Source organism: Emys orbicularis, chromosome 1 (assembly GCF_028017835.1).
Source record: "Emys orbicularis isolate rEmyOrb1 chromosome 1, rEmyOrb1.hap1, whole genome shotgun sequence".
NCBI classification, from domain to species: Eukaryota; Metazoa; Chordata; order Testudines; family Emydidae; genus Emys; species Emys orbicularis.
In genome coordinates, this window is record NC_088683.1 from 106,853,066 (window position 1) to 106,873,675 (window position 20,610).

At 42.2% G+C, this 20,610-nt stretch overlaps 1 protein-coding gene across 1 annotated transcript in view; it reads right to left on the reverse strand.

Moving 5' to 3' along the window:
- The window catches only part of TBXAS1 (thromboxane A synthase 1), a 328,018-nt gene that overhangs the window by 205,679 nt on the left and 101,729 nt on the right, over positions 1–20,610 (reverse strand). The window contains exon 3 of the mRNA XM_065407299.1: positions 10,231–10,283. Coding sequence (XP_065263371.1) covers positions 10,231–10,283 — 53 coding nt within the window. The remainder of the gene's footprint in view (positions 1–10,230; positions 10,284–20,610) is intronic.

The window sequence follows — 20,610 nt, forward strand, 5'->3', positions numbered from 1 at the left end:
GTAACTTTTTTTGTCTGCATAGTAAACACTGGCATTTTTATCTGTTTGAATAATCAAAGTGGTGCTTTCCGTGTCTTCTTGGTTGCAAAGATTTAAACTGCTTCCTGAAGGTCCACAGTCTGGGCCAGCTCATGCTCTACTGAGATGGTTGCAAGGCTGACCAGCCTCTCCTGTGTCATTGTGGAGCGTAGATGTGTTTTTATTAACTTCAGCTTGGAGAAGCTGCGTTCTCCACTGGCAACTGTTACAGGAAGTGTTAGAAGTATGCGCAGAGCAACAAAAGCATTTGGAAAGAGGGTGGTCATCTTATTTGTGCACATATATTCCAGAACAGCCTTTGGAGTTGATCCTGCTGAAATGTATCTTGAAAGGGCTTTCAGTTCATCACCTAAATCACTCGCATCAATATCGCGCATGTCATCATGTGTCAACACTGTCTCTAGTGCCCTGCATTGCTGGTGTAGGTCTTCTTCAGGTATAGTGAGGAGTTTTGGAATATCATACAACATCCCAAATATACTGCTGTGTTCCTTGAGCTGCATGAAACGTTCTTCAACTGACTATATTGCACAATCTAGCACCTGGTTAAAGAATTCAACTTTGAATTGTTGTTTGGGGTCTCTTATAGGATTATCCTGTGCCTCGTAATCAAAATGTCTTCTTCTTCAGTGACTCTTGTATTCTTGAATGGGTGGGAAAATAGCTTCAGTGTGAAGTTCCTCTGCCAACTTCTGTGCACTCTTCAGAACGTTTTGAAATCCCTCATCTGACCGGTAAGACTGTAGGTATGACTTTGCTTTCTCCAGTTGTTCCATTGCTCCACATATATCAAGGTCAACACCTCGGAGTCTCTTGCTTACAACATTTATTTCAAACAGTATGTCATGCCACAACCCTAAGCCACACAGAAATTTGAAGTTATGTATTTCTGGTGATTTCATTTCCCTCTGCCACTGTTCTCCCATGAACAGTTCCTGTCATAGCATTATCCTCCATAATGGCAACTATGGCATCATCTATCTTCCCAATTTGGTGTTTGATAGGCTTTATTGCCTCCACTCGACTTTCCCATCGTGTGGCACTCAGTGGTTTCAGTGTCAAAGAGGATGTTCCCAGATGTTGCTTCAAAATGTGCCATCAATGAGCTGATGCAGAGAAAAATACATAGATGCTTTGAATTACATTTAAAAATTCAGCAGCCTCACTAAAAGCTGATGCTGCATCACTGACCACCAAATTCAATGAATGAGAACTGCATGGGACAAAAAAAGCTCGAGGGTTTAACTCTCGGATCCATGTCTGCACTCCTCTATTCTTTCCTCTCATGTTGGCACCATTATCGTAGCCCTGACCTCTCATGTCAGCTATCACAATTCCCGTACCTTCCAACTTTTTAAGAAGCACATTTGTCATACCAGCTCCTGTAGTATCATCAATGTCAATAAATTCTAGAAAATGCTCTCTGACAGTCACCATTGCAGGGACATTTTCACTAGGTTCTGTTGTTACAAAACGCACCATTAAAGTCATTTGTTCCGTATGGCTGATGTCAGTTGTGCAGTCCAGAATAACAGAGTAATATCTTGCTGACTTCAGATCTGCCACAATCTTCTGTTTGACTTTTGTTGCCAGTAACTGTATGATCTCATTTTGAATTGTTTTTCCAAGGTAGTGGTGTGTGTACATTTCTTGGGTGGTGACTCTTCTTTGATGCTCCTGGAGTACAGCATCAAACTCAGCCATCCGCTCCCGAATTTTAAGGAAGTTTCCATTGTTTGGCACAAACAGGTGATCTGAAGTGCCACACAGTGCTAGGTTTTGGGTAGCAAGCTTTCTCACAATGGCAATGAGCCTTTTCAGACATTTTGTCAGTAAAGAGACTCTGATGCAATCTTCTCTTGATTCTGATCATCTACAGTGGCCTTTAACCTTAGTCTCATCTCAAGCTCTTTCCACCTATGGAATGCTCTCTGGTGATTTGCTGCCTTCTCATGGCATGCCAGATTTCTAGCCAGATTTTTCCAGTCCTTTGTTCCTGTAGAACCCAATGTGGCTGGAACATTAAACTGGAAGAGTTTGCAACAAAAACAGTATGCAGCATTCTGGGTTTTTGAGTACATAAGCCATGGTCTCGCACTTTGTCATCATTGGGGATTTCATGCCAATAATGTGTTGGATGGAAACTTCTATTTTCATTGTCTTTGGGGAACATGAAGTTTTTCACTTGCTGTGGCCCATGCAGTACAAGGAAGTCGCTCAGGCTACTGCTCAAGTGGGTCCACAGTCCTGGATCATCTAGACTTAAGGAACTAAACTCAGCAGCAGCTGTTTCTTGCGCCTCCACCACACTCTTCTCTGATCTACACTTTTCTTCAGGAATGTGCATGGTTACATCCATTTGAGATGGAGATATGGATGCTGCAGTAGCTGCCAGGTCACCTGTACTCTGACTAACTGGAAGATCAGGCATCTCCTCACCACTCACATCCTCACTGGGGCCGGAAGGCTCACCATGAAAAGTTGTGTCTATGTATCTCAGGAGAGCTCCTTCCTGCTTAGATAGAAAAGCTTCCTTTGCTTTCATTCTTTTTCTGAATGCTGTCCCAGAGGTGCGTTTTCTTTTTTCACTCATGACTGCTGTTCTGTGCCAGCTATAGTGGCTCTCAACACTCAGTTGAAGGGGACAAATAAGCAGACTGGTAGCAGAGCCTGGGTGAGGGAAAATATCAGCGTCTTAAGGGCCTAACTGGTTCCTACTACTTCAGTTGACTGCCTGTTCTCCTCAAATGGGTTCAGGGAAGCAGCAGGAAACAGGAAGCTCCCTGAGAAGCTGGTGTTAATCAGTCCAGGCTCCTGGGGGTGCTAGAGAGGTACATAAGAGGCTCCTCCTCCTCTCTCTCCCTGCAGCTCCTGCTGCTTTCTGTTATTCCCTCGCACCTTTTCTTCTGCCTGCCTGTTATGTCTCTTGTGCCCTCCTTCCTCCAGCACAGCATTCCACCATCTCTGTGCATCTAGAGCAGAGAGAATACATATGCACCAGCAGCAGACACAGTTTTCTACACTCTGGGTCCTAGTGGTGCCCCCTCAGTCTGGCACCTGAGGCGGCCGCCTCAGTTCGCCTCATGGTAAGGCCAGCCCTGGGAATTTCACAACACACATTCACCACTGGAGGTTATTTGCATTGTCTCTCTCTGTAAAGGAACAATGACATCACCTCTCCTTTGGTTCTGCACACAGGAGCATATATATATATATATATGTGGTATTGTGACCTAGAAAACCTTGCTTGAAACAATTCCCTACGACTTGAGGCTGTTTGGAATGGAAGGGATATATTGTTTTGACTTGATTAAAGCTGAAAAGTTGATTTGACATCCTGTTGTCAAGGAAACCAATTCACACACGAAAGAAAACAGTTGTGATGGTATCATTCAGACTATTCAAGTGACCTTAGGAGGGGGGCAGGGGAGAATAAAGGCTTCCGTTCCAAAGATCTGTATTCAGCACACTTCACCACTGTGAAAATATAGATCATTGCTCTTCATGCTTATTGGGAAGCTGTTTTCAATCTGAAAAGAGCAAAATGCCAGATCTTCTCCAAGGCCATCAGGTCAAATGCCTTGATTCTGGTCATACATGCACAGCTTCCACATATTTGTTACCTGTATTCACAAGAACTGTAAGTCTCAAATAGAAGAATCTGCAGGGATGAGGAAGGAGTTTCATGCATTGGGTAGATCATAATAATACATGATACACACACACATACACACACACAAAGGCAGCCACCAGGGGCCCAAACATTTTCCTAGAACCACTAATTGAGCTTACATCAAGCCTGGTAACAGTGTCCTGCAAATTCCTTTTCCTGGGAGATTTCAAGGGTAGCATTTATTCTCTGCCAAACTCCTGGATCCCTGACAAATCAGGTTTCTCTCTAGGACACAGCCCAGAAACTTTCCTGCTATTGAACAACCTTCTCCTGGCCTTGTACAGTGTGACCAAGAACCCCTTAATGACAACTGGCAAGGGAGTCTCAGGAATGTCCTGATTCTGGAATGTGCATTCCGATTCACCAAAGAATCATACAATCACAGGTTTAGAAGGGACCACAAGGGTCATCTAGTCTAACCCCCTGCCAAGATGCAGGATTTGTTGTGTCTAAACCATCCAAGACAGATGGGTATCCAGCCTCCTTTTGAAAACCTCCAGCGAAGGAGCTTCCACAACCTTCCTAGGAGGTCTATTCCACTGTCCTACTGTTCTTACAGTTAGGAAGTTCTTCCTGAGAGTTATCCCACATTCTATATTTATGCATTTCGTTTTTCTTCCCTAAGTGTTGCACCTTACATTTGTCTTTGTTGAATGTCATGTGAAATCTTAAGTGAAAGCCGGGCCACACTGGTCCTTAATATTGTTGTCAAATGTATGTACAGATACTATGTAAAATAAATAAATAAATAAATAAATATATACACACACACACACAAACACACACACACACACACACACACAGAAAATATGTTCTTAGATGGAGAAACAGGTCTTCTGTCACACAAGAGGTGTTTGTTCACCTGTCTTTCTGTTGGGATGTTAAGTAAACATTGTGAGCTAACCTAATGGATACCATTTACATTTGAAGTTATCAAAGAGATGTGAAGTCAACAAGACAGCTGCACACAGGAAAAACAAACCACGGATGGTTATGCTGACTGGCTACAGAGAATGAATTTTGAGGCTATAAGCAGAAGGCAAAGAAAACACTGCCTTATTCTACATCCATGAAGTAAATGGACAGTGCATTTACATTCATGAAAACAGGATCTTAGCCAACCTTGGTTGAAATGCTGCAGAAGACTATGGAGGTAAGATAAACTTCTTTAGTGAGGAGATTAACCTGTTAGTTAAATGTAGTGTCTAGAAAGTGTTTTATGGTTTTGTTTGATATGTAACCATTTGTTTCCAATATGCTCACTCATTATCACTTGACTCTTGAATCTTTGTTAATAAACGTATTCTGGTTTGCACTATAAATGTATCTCAGTGCTGTGATACTAAGCAAGGTGCTGATCCTGATTTCAGTCATTGAAGCTGGTGTGTACATTCTTCCTTTGGGGACAGCCGACCAGGTATTTCTGTGAGTATTCAGTGGATAAGGGGCTGAACACTACAGGGGAATGCTTCAAAGGAACTCAGGGACTTGGGTGTACTTATTGTTAACCTGCAAGGCAAAGTAAGGGCTGGCATAGCCCAGAAAAGAGTGCTTAGGTGGCTAATTGGCTGGTGGTGTCAGGGAGCTGATACCCAGTTAAGCACAAGCAAGACTCCTTCATGCTGGAGATGGGGTGGAGGTGGTAACAAGGTGACACTCAGTCCTGGATATCCTGAGAACCATCACAGATAGGAAAGAAACCTCTGTGCTGCTAGTGCTAGATGTCTCTGCAGCCTTCAGCACCGTTAGTCAGACAGAGCTGAAGACACACATACAAGACTTTGCAGGATTAAACAGGGCAGCAGTGTGCTGGATCCACTCATTCCTATCAGCCAGACCCCAGAGAGACAGGATATATACCTACGTATCATCTTATGTGCAGTCTAACAAGGCTTAGTGCTTTCTCTCATCCTCCAACATCTACAAGAGACCACTCAGGGAGAGTGTGATTCATGTGCCACCAGTTCATTTTTCTACTGACACTGTTCTGCCATCACCAATGCCTGAAGGAACGGGTAAGCCGGTGAGTGAAAAGCAGAGAGCTCTAGATCAACGTATTAAAAACAGATGTGATACTAATAAGAATAGGGAAAACATACTGAGGAACTAATGCCAGTGCTCTATCATCACCATTGTTTAAGGGCATAAGACTACAGATCTTTGGAATAATATGAAGCCTCAGAATCATGCTCAGTCCATTACTACTGCAAACAAATGCAAATTGCCACAGTGGTAATGAACATCTTTTTCTATTTCTGACTGGCCAGGACACTATATCATTTCCTCTCAGACGAGGATCTAGCTACTGACAGCCATGATATCATTCCTCTTGGTTTTATCTCTGCAAGACACTTTCCCTAGGGGTGAATGTGACTGCTACAAAAAGGATGCAATTGGTACAGCAAATACCTCAGACAACAAAGGCAACCACTGCTCTGCGAATTGCATTCTCCTCCCATCCAATTCAGAACTTGAGTTTTAAGTCCTGGCCTAGTCTACAAAGCCCTATGGACTATCTTATATTGGTAGGGGAAGTAGAAGTGGGTGACAACCTGGGCAGCAGTGACCATGAGATGGTTGAGTTCAGGATCCTCACAAAAGGAAGAAAGGAGAGTAGCAAAATACAGACCCTGGACTTCAGAAAAGCAGACTTTGACTCCATTATGGAACTGATGAGTAGGATCCCTTGGGAGGCTAATATGAGGGGGCAAGGAGTCCAGGAGACCTGGCTGTATTTTAAAGAAGCCTTATTGAGGGCACAGGAACAAACCATCCCGATGTGCAGAAAGAATAGCAAATATGGCAGGCGACCAGCTTGGCTTAACAGTGAAATCTTTGGTGAGCTTAAACACAAAAAGGAAGCTTACAAGAAGTGGAAACGTGGACAGATGACTAGGGAGGAGTATAAAAATATTGCTCGAGCATGCAGGGGTATAATCAAGAAGGCCAAAACACAAGTGGAGTTGCAGCTAGCAAGGGATGTGAAGGGTAACAAGAAGGGTTTCTACAGGTATGTTAGCAACAAGAAAAAGGTCAGGGAAAGTGTGGGACCCTTAATGAATGGGGGAGGCAACCTAGTCACAGATGATGTGGAAAAAGCCGAAGTACTCAATGCTTTTTTGGCCTCGGTCTTCACAGAAAAGGTCAGCTCCCACACTGCTATCCTGGGAAACATAGTATGGGGAGGAGGTGAGCAGCCCTCAGTGGTGAAAGAACAGGTTAAGGACTATTTAGAAGAGCTGGACATGCACAAGTCCATGGGTCCAGATCTAATGCATCCAAGGGTGCTGAGGGAATTGGCTGATGTGATTGCAGAGCCATTGGCCATTATCTTTGAAAACTCATGGCGATTGGGGGAGGTCCCAGACTATTGGAAAAAGGCAAATATGGTGCCCATCTTCAAAAAAGGGAAGAAGGAGAACCTGGGGAACTACAGACCGTCAGCCTCACCTCAGTCCCTGGAAAAATCATGGAGCAGGTCCTCAAGGAAACCATTTTGAAGCACTTGGAGGAGAGGAAGATGATCAGGAACAGTCAACATGGATTCACCAAGGGCAAGTCATGCCTGACCAACCTGATTGTCTTCTATGATGAGATAACTGGCTTTGTGGATATGAGGAAAGCAGTGGACGTGATATATCTTGACTTTAGCAAAGCTTTTGATAAGGTCTCCCACAGTATTCTTGCCAGCAAGTTAAAAAGTATGGATTGGATGAATGGACTATAAGGTGGATAGAAAGCTTGCTAGACTGTCGGGCTCAACGGGTAGTGATCAACTGCTCGATGTCTAGTTGGCAGCCGGTATCAAGCGGAGTGCCCCAGGGGTCGGTCTTGGGGCCGGTTTTGTTCAACATCTTTATTAATGATCTGGACGATGGGATGGATTGCACCCTCAGCAAGTTCACAGATTACACTAAGCTGGGGGGAGAGTTAGATATGCTGGAGGGTAGGGATAGGTCCAGGGTGACCTAGACAAATTAGAGAATTGGGCCAAAAGAAATGTGATGAGGTTCAACAAGGATAAGTGCAGAGTCCTGCACTTAGGACGGAAGAATCCCATGCACTGCTACATGCTGGGGACCGACTGGCTAAGCAGCAGTTCTGCAGAAGAGGACCTGGGGATTACAGTGGACAAGAAGCTGGATATGAGTCAACAGTGTGCCTTTGTTGCCAAGAAGGCTAATGGCATATTGGGCTGCATTAGTAGGAGCACTGCCAGCAGATTGAGGGAAGTGATTATTCCCCTCTATTTGGCACTGGTGAGGCCACATCTGGACTATTGGGTCCAGTTTTGGGCCCCCACTACAGAAAGAATGTGGACAAATTGGAGAGAGTCCAGCGAAGGGCAATGAAAATGATCAGGGGGCTGGGGCACATGACTTATGAGGAGAGGCTGAGGGAACTGGGCTTATTTAGTCTACAGAAGAGAAGAGTAAGGGGGGATTTGATAGCAGCCTTCAACTACCTGAAGGGGGGTTCCAAAGAGGATGGAGCTAGGCTGTTCTCAGTGGTGGCAGATGACAGAACAAGGAGCAATGGTCTCAAGTTGCAGTGGGGGAGGTCTAGGTTGGATATTAGGAAACACTATTTCACTAGGAGGGTGGTGAAGCACTGGAATGGGTTACCTAGGGAGGTGGTGGAAACTCCATCCTTAGAGGTTTTTAAGGCCCAGCTTGACAAAGCCCTGGCTGGAATGATTTAGTTGGTGTTGGTCCTGCTTTGAGCAGGGGGTTGTACTAGACCTCCTGAGGTCTCTTCCAACTCTAATATTCTATGGTTCTATGATCTTGCAGACCACCTCATCCTCTGCTATCTGCAGACATAGTTGTGGGATGACACAGTTGCAAAGACCCTGGTTTAGATTGTCAGAAATAGGGAGTGGAGTATTTTTTTTAGCAGTGAGACTTCCATTAGGTCTGAACCTCAACTTGCCTGTCTTCAGATTAATTATAAAACACTCCTTTTTGATAAAGCCTTTCTGTAGGAATAACATCCAAATCATATTTATAATCTACACACATACACACACACATACACATTCTGAACTTCTGTGGAACAGGGAAGAAAAAAACCTTTCAGGACTATTTATGCTTTCTTTGTTTGCAGTGTTGTTATAGCCACATTGGTTCCGGGATATGAGGGAGACAAGGCGGGTGAGGTAATATCTTTTATTGGACAAATATCTGCTGGTGAGAGAGACAAGATTCAATCTCCACAGAGTTCTTCATCAGGTCTGGGAGAGGTAATCAGAGCATCACAGCTACATACAAGGTGGAACAGATTGTTAAGCATAAGAAGTTAAAACATGTTGCAAGATACCATTCAAAATGAAGTGGGCAATTGAGACTTCGGCAGTCATAGGACAAAAGGGAATTAGTGATTTACAGATTGTTGTAATGAGACACAAAACCAGTGTCTCTATTGAGTCCATGCTTTTTTTGTAATTATTGGTCAGTATTTATATATCAAAGTAATAAGCACATTGGAAATACCAAGGATAGAGAGAACCTGGAAGTCATTATTTCCACTTAGGATAGAAACGAATGGAAGGCAAAGTGCAGTTCTAGGACTATAATAACAATGCAAAACTTGTGCTACCAACGTGGGATTCAAAGACAAGTGAAATTATTGACTTTAGGGAAGTCCCTGTGTACTGTTCCTGAGGTGTAGTCCCTCCTCAGCACTAGTGAGAGGTTAACTACTGCTGGAGGACAGGGGAAAGAGGTGTGCAATTTTTACTTTTTACTTCATGATATTTTAAAAATGGATAGTTTTGTACAGATATGGAGTGAGAGATTTTAGCTCAAATTCACAGTATTTTGCAAACGTGATTTTTTTCTTAAATTAAATTAAATTTTGGTGGACATTTCCTTGTCTCACGGTGAAAACTCAAAATCACATAGGTGACGGGCACGTAAACCGAAGCAACTTTACGGGCACTTCCTCCCCTCATCAGTTCAATGTTCACATGAGAGAAGAGATATATTTTCTTTTGTGCTGCTGCTACCAATACCCTTATTTTACCAGGTTGGTAGCTTTGTAAAGGCCTGAGAAAGACTGAGTTCTAGGCAGAATTGTCTGTATGTTCAATGTTAGGACTTGTTTATATGGAGACACTCAAGAAAGGGAAGGTGAATCAACTAAAGGTGTGAAGTCGATGCACATCAGTGTGTTAACCTCCATCTGGATGCTTTTATTCAGGAGCAAAGTGGCATTAGTTCACTGTCACTGAGTCCTGGTCTACACTGGGGGGAGGGGAATTGATCTAAGTTACGCAACTTCAGCTACATGAGTAACGTAGCTGAAGTCGACGTACTTAGACCTACTCACCGCGGTGGAGGACAGGAGTCGACGGGAGAGGGCTCGGGGGTCAATTTATCGCGTGTAGACTAGACGCAATAAATCGATCCCTGCTGGATCAATCGCTGCCCGCCGATCCGGTGGGTAGTGTAGACATACCCTAAGTTGCAAACCAACAAGGAAACAAACAGAGTAAAGGAAAAGTATTGCTGGCTTACCCACAAACAGGTCCATACTCCGTGATCAGTTTTGTATGGTTTTCCCAAAAGCCCTGAGTAAAGAGAAGGAGAGTTACCACAGTATTATCATCAACTCTATATGGCATTACCAGGACATTTGAGATCCTAGAATGCAGGGTTACCAACACTCGTGATATCTGGTGTTTTTCTTAAATCCCAGCTCCTGGAGTAATGTTACTATATGAGAACCTCAGCTTTCATTTAAGAAAAAACACCACCACCACAACTTTCTGGTTCTCCAGGTTGCAGAAAGACACTTGAAAATGTGAGCTCTAAAAGCTCAAAATGCAAATACAAGACCAAAGAAAATTTTTTTAAAAAATTTTAAGCCAATCTTACGATTTTGGGGCCTGACTCATAATCTTTGTATGTTTGTGGTTGGAAATGCGGAAAATGGAGAAACTAATAGAGAGTAGGAATATGACTTATTCATTGCACACAAGAGAAATAAAGGAAGCATGAAAAAAAAAAGTAAAAATCAACAACAACCCACCAATAAAACATTATCTCACAAATAAAAAATCCCTGCTTGGTTTGAGTTTAATGCTAAGTAGTCACTGGGGATAAACAGAAAAATTAAACAGCTTTATTTTAACAGACTTATTTTGAATTTTTACTTTTTGTGTTTCACTCTCATAATTGAGGGAAATTGGTATCCATTTAGATAAAGAAATTTGTCACTATTCTAAATTGTTACCATGCTACATAAATACAATTTGAGTAGCAGGAGGGGAGGTATATAAAGTGCTTCCCCACATGTGAATAAACAAACATCCCTCCCATGATTAAGACAAAACTACAGTATTCAGAAAATCATACGGTATTGTATTTTCACTTAGATAGGGAAAGTAACTGCAGTATGACCTTGCTGATCTGCATTTCTATAATTCATGGGCTATGTCCATTCTCAGCCAAGATTCACTAGCAAAATGGTGCATTGAGGTCTCAGATGAAGACTTTGCTATTTTACAACATACTATGGAATATTGGCTAGAACAGTATGAAATATCATAAATAATTAAAATTAAACCATAGTCAACATAAATGTATGAAACACATTGTAATGCAGTATCTGTGCTTTTGTTGTTGTTGATTTTTTGCACTGAAATAATTCAAAAAAATCTGGCAGTTGGCAAGGGATCTCCCATTTAATAGAGCAAATTAAATATTTTTTTCTACTATAGATAAAATTAAATACAATTCTTTTCTAATAGGGGGTTGTATAGGGTTTTTCGAATTCTTAAAGTGAATCCACTGTTGAACTTTTTATTTTTTTTAATCGCTGGGTTTTTAACATGTGATTTGTTCCATGGAACTGAGTTACCACCAATTTGGCAATCGTGTGTTTATTTGTGTTCTAATTATATAACAGAAACAGAGTAAAAATATCAGCGAGCATAATGACTTTAGATTTTAGAAAACATAATGATGAGAGGAGATGAAATTTTAAAAGGGACAATTTAGGCTGGATGTCAGGAAAATCTTTCTGAGACATGAGATGAGGGAGGTAATATCTTTTATTGGACCAACTTCTGTTGGTGAGAGAGACAAGCTTTCGAGCCACACAGAGCTCTTCTACAGGTCTGGGGAAAGAATTTCCAGCCTTACAGCAAAATGCAAAGTGAAACAGGTTGTTTAGCTTAAGTACTTAGCACATATTGTAAGAGACCATTCAAGGTAGAGTGGCTTGAAAGCTTGTCTCATCACCAGCAGAAGTTGGTCCAATAAAAGAACAGATTTTATTAAGATGATGTTAAAAAAAAAATGTGAACAGAGTTTGAGCATAGAAGTTTCTGGTTATCAGGGAATAACGTACAGATTATCGAGGGTGCAAAGTTTGGTTTAAGATCAGGTGGCATAAGGAATACATAATCTTTAATATCCCCGATTGGGGGTAAAAGGTTGATGGGTCAAAGTACAGGCATTGAGATATGAGGGTATGAAGTTCATAGGGTGGCTATGTTCGGGTGTAGAGTATAATGAGTGGATATGACGATGAGGATGGATTGACCCTCATTTGGTAAGATTTAATGTTCAGGGAGTTTATGGTTCTAGTTCATATGATCCAACGGAGAAGGTCACTTGGTCCCTTTCTCGTAGTGGGAGAGCGATGTCACTCTGGCTCACGACTCCTGGTACTGTTGGTGGCCGGTGATATGCTCAATTTTATTACCTCACTCACCTTGTCTCTCTAACAAGGGACCAACACAGCTACAACTACACTACGTAGAACAATGGAAGAGATAGGAAAGTCTTTCTGACAGAAAGAGCTCTATTACCCTGTCAACTAGCACTGATTCAGTCTTCACTGGCAGGGCTCCAATAAACACTAAAGCTTATGTCCCCTGGCATAACTCCCAACAAAGGGGTGTGGTGGAAATACCACCTTGTCCTTCCCCTTAAAGTGAATCCTGCCTGAAGCGCAGCAAGCCTTGCAGGTGAAGGGAGGTGCATTTGCAATTTCTTTGCACCCGTTGACGTGAATTTGGCCCTATGAGGTATTATTGTAGGGCTGCCCAGGATTGTAACTGCAATAATAGTCTCCACATATACCATGATTGAGCAACTACAAACCATTGAGCAGCTGTTTTACAAAGAAACTGAGGCAGGGAGCTTTAATTGACTTGCCAAATGCCACACACTGTATCAGTGGCAGAGCTAAGATTAGAATTTAGGAGCTCTACCTCCTAGTCATGTACTCAGTGCATTACCTACTGCTATAGCTTTAGAACAATGGGGGGTGATAGAGTGGAGGAAGTGAAATACTATAGTTTTTCAGGAATCAGAAGGAAAATGTAGCATAGACTATGCCATTTTTAATGATACCTAAGTGCATGAGTGTTGACCTTGAAGTTACCACTTTAAATAATGTGTCACAATATCTAATTGTAAAAAAGTGGGCAGCTATGCTGTTCCAAGTTAGAAAAATCACTTCTCCTTTCTCGTTTTCTGAAAGGCTACAGAATGTGACTGATCACAAATACTACCTCAGGAAAAGGTTTTTAAATTGCACTTGGCCCTCACAATTAGCTGCCATCCTACTGATGGGCCATTATCAAAGAGATAACACATGCATGCAAGCTGAAGGATTCCTTTCCTGAGGAAGGCATATTTAGCCAGCAACTGGTACACCATGGAAACAGCAGCTGAAGTGGTTTAACTGCCTGAAACCCAGAAAGCTTTTTCTTTACAAGGTTTGTGCCAGCTTCCCCACAGGATGTTTGCATTCTCTCCTTTCTTTGACTGATTGTAAGTTATCAAATGTATCTGTGTACAAAACAACTCATAGGGCCAAATTCTGCTCTCAGACACACACAGGTAGAACTCCTGCTGAAGGAAATGAGAATTACAGCTGTGTCAGGGAGAGCAGAATTTGGCCACTAGAAACTACCTTAAGCGATTTCATGTTAAGATTTCAGACTCTGCAGCACATATATCAGGGAAATCAGAAAGGACAATGGGGATTCAAGTCTCCATTTTTAAAAGTGGATTCTCCCTGTCAAGGCTGAATCCCCACTTTGTCACTTTGAGTACAGAAGGTGGGGGCCCACAAGGATTCTGACACAGAGCAGCAATGCTATAAGCAGGAATGCTGTGTAAGGTTTGAACCAGGTATGAAAAAGTATCTTCCATACCTAGAAGAAATTATTTGGATAGGGAATGTTTATTTAGACACAGTCAGCTTTATTTCTTTTTTTGGCTTGTGGATCTCCTCTGTGCTAACCCCTAATGCTTTTGTTTGCTTGTAACCTTTAAGCTGAAGCCCCAAGAAAGCTAGTTTGGTTGCTTAATTTTTGGAATTGCTCTTTTAAAATCTAGCAAAAGCCTAAGTTCCAGATGTATTTTTTTCCTTTTTGTTTTTAATAAAATTTACCTTTTTTAAGAACAGGATTGGATTTTTGATGTCCTAAGAGGTTTGGGCATGTTGTTTGATTAGCTGGTAGCACAGTTAATTTCCTTTGTTTTCTTTCTCAGCTCTTCCCTGGAGGGGGGGGGGGTGAAAGAGCTTGAGGGTACCCCACAAGGAGGAATTCCCAAGTGTTCCTTCCTGGGTCCAAGGAGTTTTTTACAGTGAACTGGCTGGCTGGGTGTCCATTGAAGGGAGCTACCCCCAACTTCATTTATCACGCTCCCAGAGAAGGGTCTCCCAGGATTTCCCCACCACCACTGCATTCACTGGGTTACTTCTCCAGACTCTCAAAAGACCGGTGTTGCAGAGACCTTCCCCTCCAGTCAGGGCTGTAGCAACAAAGAACGTGGCCCCCTCCGAACGGTGGCCCCCTCCGAACATATGTCCGGGTGGGGCCCCTTACAATGCAGAAACTGGAATGCGGTATTTATTTTGCCACTTTTAGGGGCCCCCTTCCTTGCGGGGCCCCCTCCGGTCAGAGGGTACGGAGGGCGCTCGCTACGCCTCTGCCTCCGGTTGAGAATGGACAGAGGCATCTCTGTATGGAGTCACTATATCCAATGTTTTCAGAAATGGCCACTAGTTTTGTATCTCTCAATTTTTGGATGCTAAGTATAAGACATTGTGGGCCTGGTCTTCTGAGGTGCTGAGCACCTGCAGTTCTCATAGACCTCAAGTGGAGTCCTGAGGACTCAGCACTTCTAAAAGGTCAAGGTGATTCAAGCTGATCACCAGAAAAATGGAGGCATCAAAATTTCTGTGGCCACTGTGGAAAATGTTGGTGCTCTGCAATTTGACAACAGATCATATGACTTGTGAAATTAACTAGGATCCTTGCTGGGATCACAAGAGGCAGGGTAAAATGGTTTTAATGAGAGCACACGCACTGGGATGCAATACAGGTCTGTCATTGCCCACAGCTCAAGAATTTAGTCAACAAAATAATTTTTACAGGAAAAGCTTCTTCTAGAACATAGGGTAGCCCAGGGTACTTAAATGAGAACACAAGGGGTATTGGACCATATGGTAATGGAGATGATATGTCACTCAAGCACCATTAAATGAGCAGCATTCTAATTTAAGAATAACAGAGAACAGATTTATTTTATTACATGTTTATGAAAAGTATCACAATGACAGAACTGGAGACAGCATTCCCCTCACCACAGAACACATGAAGCATGAGCAACAGCAGTACAAGCTTCCTTGCATTGCCCTATAAAATTGCCTCAACTCTGGCCTGAAATGAACATCTCTGGGGTTTCATGCCCATTCAAAAGTTGGCTTGAGAATATCAGTTGTAGTGTTATCTGATGCCAACACCTGTTCATGAGGGACTGGACAGACACCACGTCTCCTCACCTAGGCCACTGAAAGGTCACCACCAAGATAGTCTGGATTCAAACCTGTAACCTAGAAGCCAAAGGCTCCATATCCCATTACTAAACCCATGTGCTTTTCGGTCCCCCAGTCATATGTTGTATTTTGTGTCATGATGATATTCTTAACTGGAGCATCACTATTTAAATATCCATATCAAATAAAGACACAAAATCCATATATCTATCCACTTACATCAGGTAACAGAAACTAATAGCATGTAGGGCTGGGATTTTTAAAAGGAGCCCAAGGGAACCAGGTACCAATTCCCATTGAAATCCAATAGGTTTTGTGTGCCTACCACCCAAATTATCATATATATTTCAAAACATGAGCTAGCAACACTTGAATTATAATAAGGCCAGAGCTCACTTTTAAGGAATGACTCCCTGGATGGTTCAATCTCCCCAGTAATAATCATAGAGGAAACACTAGGAGGCCAGCATACGGCAAGGAAGAGAACCAGAGTGAATTTCTATCCAGCACTATTCTAAACCATGTACATAGTTTGTTTCCTTTGATCATCATTCCTAATAGCTGTCCTTTGTGTGTAATTTGGCTTAATTTATGTGTGTGCCATTTCAGATTTTAAAAAACATATATAAGCCTTCCAAATTTATTAAAAACAGCCTTCCTACCCTTTATAGTTATTGAGAGGTTAGTGTTATGCAATTATGTTAATCCTCATTTGTAAAGGCTAATTAACTGAATGCTAATTGAATCTGCATATGAAAATTAGGACAATGTGTTCTCATTATACAATTATAAAAAATTACCTGAACTAAATACCAAGAAAACTGTAAATTATTTTTTACCTTTTTAGATCTTTATAAAAAGTTAAAAGGGAAGGGTTTTTTTCGCCGTAATACTATCTATTAACAATGGCCTTTGCTTCGCAAAGAACTGGCTAGACACAACCCTGAGTTGCTTCTACAATCCTTTCATTTTGAAATGACTATTTTCCCCTCTTGGATGCGCTCTCTTTTAACCAACCCTTTATAGACATGACTCCTTTCCCGGGACAGAAGCTGTATTTGTATCTTTCTCTAGGGTCCAAACCAATGCCACCCAATATATTAGATGGCACGAGAGATTCAGTCTATAGCCAATACCTTGCCCCAAAAGCCCAAACTCATCACCTCTGCAACACAGCATACACAAGGCTAGATAACAGGTTATCACTGCACTAGCCTTTCACCCCAGGAGACATAGGGTCAAATTCTCATTCAAGTCACAAGGAGAAATGAATCTAGTCTCATTCTAGTCTTTCTCTGTCTCTGTTACAAAACAAAGACACAGTTAGCAACAACCGTCAGCCTTTGCTCAAGAGAGCCAGAGACTGTAATATCAAGGGCTGCAAGAGGGAATTAACAAAATCCCATCACCCTTACTAATATTAGTTGAACCTCCCCATTAACCAGGTTAAGACATTCATTCACCGCACTAGTAATTATAACCTCACTTTCTCCTACCTCCACTTTCAGATGTGCATATTATCTTCTGTCTCAAGGTCTCGTTGCACTTTACAAACATTAGGTTAGCCTCACAACACCCCAGAGATAGGTAAGTTTAAAGCCTATTTCACAGATGCGGAAACTGAGGTTCAAGATTAAGTAATTTGCCAAATGTCACACAGAAAGTCAATGGCAGAGCTGGGAACAGGACCCAAGTTTCTGCTTCCCAGCCCTGTGTCTTACAAGGCCATTCTTTCTCCTCCAACTTTCATAGGAACACTGGATACTATACCAGACTGAAGCATCAACAGCCCTTCAGCTTTGATGTTCTCCTTTACCTATGGCTATGTCCTATGTCTGAAACTTAAAAGGAAGTCAGAGTCAAAACCCATACATCCAACCAACTGTGCATTATTTTACATTGAGGGAGATTTCTTTCTGACCCCTGTGTTCAGCATGAGATTCAATTACCCTTATCTTAATATGCATGACCACAAATGTAATTAGTCATAAAATTATCCAGACCTTTTACAAAAATTCAGCTCACTGATTTCCTGCAGTGGTGAATTCTCCAGGCAGACTACACTGTGTGAACTTTTATTTGTTTGGAAGTTAACTGCCATTAACTTAGATCTTGTTCTTATCTGATATGTGGTTGTAACTGCAATTTCACTGTTTATTACTTATATCTGTGGTTCCCAAATTTGTTAGTACTGCAACTCCCTGACAAATATTTTAAAACATGGTGGCTCCCCACAACCAAATACTGGGTTTTTTGGGTGGGGTTTTGTTTTGTTTTAACCAACTCAGCACCCTAGACTCAAGAGCACTGGAGTTGGGACAGTTTTACAATTTTATTCAACTGTATCGTTTGTTTTAATATATATTCTGATCTAATCTGCATGTTTAAAACTATAATTTGAAAATATGGATTTTTTGGCATGTTCAGACATAGCCGAAGTATGATTTTAGTGAGAAGAATGGGCCTACTTCAAATTGCACAGTGGCACAGCGTTTGGTTAAATCTCTGACTGATTTATGTCTGGCACTTTCTCCAAGTTTAAATTTCTATGTTTAGTTTTCACAGAAATCCTTGTTCAAAACCCAGATTTACAGAGATCACTGGACGCAAATGGAAGCAGCACTTCCATAGCTTCATCATGGAGTTCCTCATACTCTTTCCTTTAACAGAAACCCAGAACTCTTGGTTTGTGAGATTTGAAAATTTGGTCTTCAGTACGTGATCACCTGACAATTCTAAGATATTTTCTTGAGCCAAGATACTTAAGTTTGGAACGGAGAAAAGTATTACAAAAAACAGATTTTTAATCCAATCGGTATCATCTTCTTCAGCCGCACATTTGCTACCTGTAGGCTGAGCACTTGGTAAAAATTGTTCCATTATACAGAGGTACCTTTTTCTCCTTCAGCCCCCTTCCCCTAGGGAATCTCTCAGCTGAAAGCCACTTGCTGGAGTGGAGGGCAAAGCCAGGCTCCCAGTGCCAGGAGCAGCAGTAGCATAAAACACAGACCCACAGATAAAATGCAGGGTATTTTTAAGCCTAGTTTAACAGTATCTTAATTAGGGAAAGAACCCAAAAACGTCAGTATTGGTTAATTTTTATCCCCCAGACACTCGTGGCTCTCCCATGAACCCTTCATGGCTCACAGTTTGGGAAGCACTGATCTAGATAACACTCAAAGATCTCCTAGGTGCTTGTTTCTTTATTTATTTATTTTGATTTATAAAAATTGCATACCCAAAAAACAAACCTATCCTCATCTCTAGGTTCTTTTGCCAAAAACAGAAGTCCTAGCATACCGTATGACTGCAAGTCTGTGTGGAGGACCACATCAGGGGCCTTACAGACTCACTGCAGATTGTATACTGTGACTTCCGATGCTCTTGTAAAAAGCCAAAGTGGAAACAATAGAAAAAGGAATGACTGATCAGTTTTCACTATACCCAACGTAATCCTAACAATCTCAGTTAAATCTCATCTAACTCTTCTCCTTTCTGACATAAATATAATCCTAGTCTCCACAGTCTCTCCTCAGATGCAAATTCCACTATATCATTAACCACCTTCATTTTGATATCAGCTATATCTTTAAGGTGTGGCAAGAAAACAGTAAATAGTCCCATATAGGAGGGCACTTGTGTGACAGAAGGCCATTACAATAGATGTTCTCCATTGTGTGCTGAATGCCCCTCAGATAAATTAACAGAGGCATTCAGAGCATACTGCTAATGGTGAGTAAATGTTGTTAATTCTCTTTGTTGGTCTCCTTTCAGGGAAGTGGAATCACATTTTTATAATACCACCTTGCTCTTATATATCACTTTACATCTATAGATCCCAAAACAATTTTAAAAGATCAGTATCGATATCCCCATTTTACAGATTAAATTGAGGCACAGACAGAGGAAGCTAATTGCCCAATGTCACTCAGCAGGCCCGTGGCAAAGCCAGCACTAGAACCCAGGTATTCTGAGTCCCAGTCCAGTGTTCTACCCACTAGGACACACAGTCTCCTTTAACAGCCATTGGATATTCTGACTAAAATGCAAACTTCTTAATGGTATTATAGAGATAGACAAGCATAAATGATGGCTAAATCATCATTCCAAAAGCAATCTTAGCACAATATGATCCCATGCTGCAAACAGACTACTGCTGAGGAAAGAAAGCCGACTCCTTTCCTAACTATGGAGGATTCATAGGTGCTGTACAAATGCAGCAAATGTAGACCACAGGTTTGAGAGCAAACTGCTAAGAATAGGTTTGATGTTGGCTAGGTGCAGCCTTAAAAGTCCTGAGACTGAATTCCAAATAGTTGTCGAAAAGAGACTTCTTGGCCTTCTAATCTTTCCTATTAGCACGGGGAGGACTGGAAAAGGGATTCCTGTCTTGCTGTTATTATTGCTAATAGCAATTAGAGATTCCACTTTAGCTCAGGTAGTAGATTTCTCTGCTTTTTGATCCAGGGTTCCTCCCCTCCCCAGTTTGGATCTCAGCAACAGTGGATTCCTTTCAGACTAAAAAAAGACAAAATAATACTGTGCAATGGGATTGTTGGCATACTGCAAAGGGACCTCAATGCAATCACTAGAGAGAGACTACAAGGCTCTGTACAATAACTGGGGCCATGTGTACATATCTTACCTCTTCAATAACATAATTAGAACTAGGACTCTAGTGCTATTCACATTTTTTCTTACCATGCAAACCTTTGGAAAGGGTATGGGCTCATTTAACCCTATACGCCAGTGTTTCTCAAACTGGGGTTGCCGCTTGTGTAGGGAAAGCCCCTGGCGGGCCGGGCCGGTTTGTTTACCTGCCCCGTCCACAGGTCCGGCCGATTGCGGCTCCCATTGGCCGCGGTTCACCGCTGCAGGCCAATGGGAGCTGCTGGAAGCGGCACAGGCCGAGGGACGTACTGGCGACTGCTTCCAGCAGCTCCCATTGGCCTGGAGCAGCGAACCACAGCCAGTGGGAGCCGCGATCGGCCGGACCTGCGGACGGGGCAGGTAAACAAACTGGCCCGGCCTGCCAGGGGCTTTCCCTACACAAGCGGCGACCCCAGTTTGAGAAACACTGCTATACGCGAACC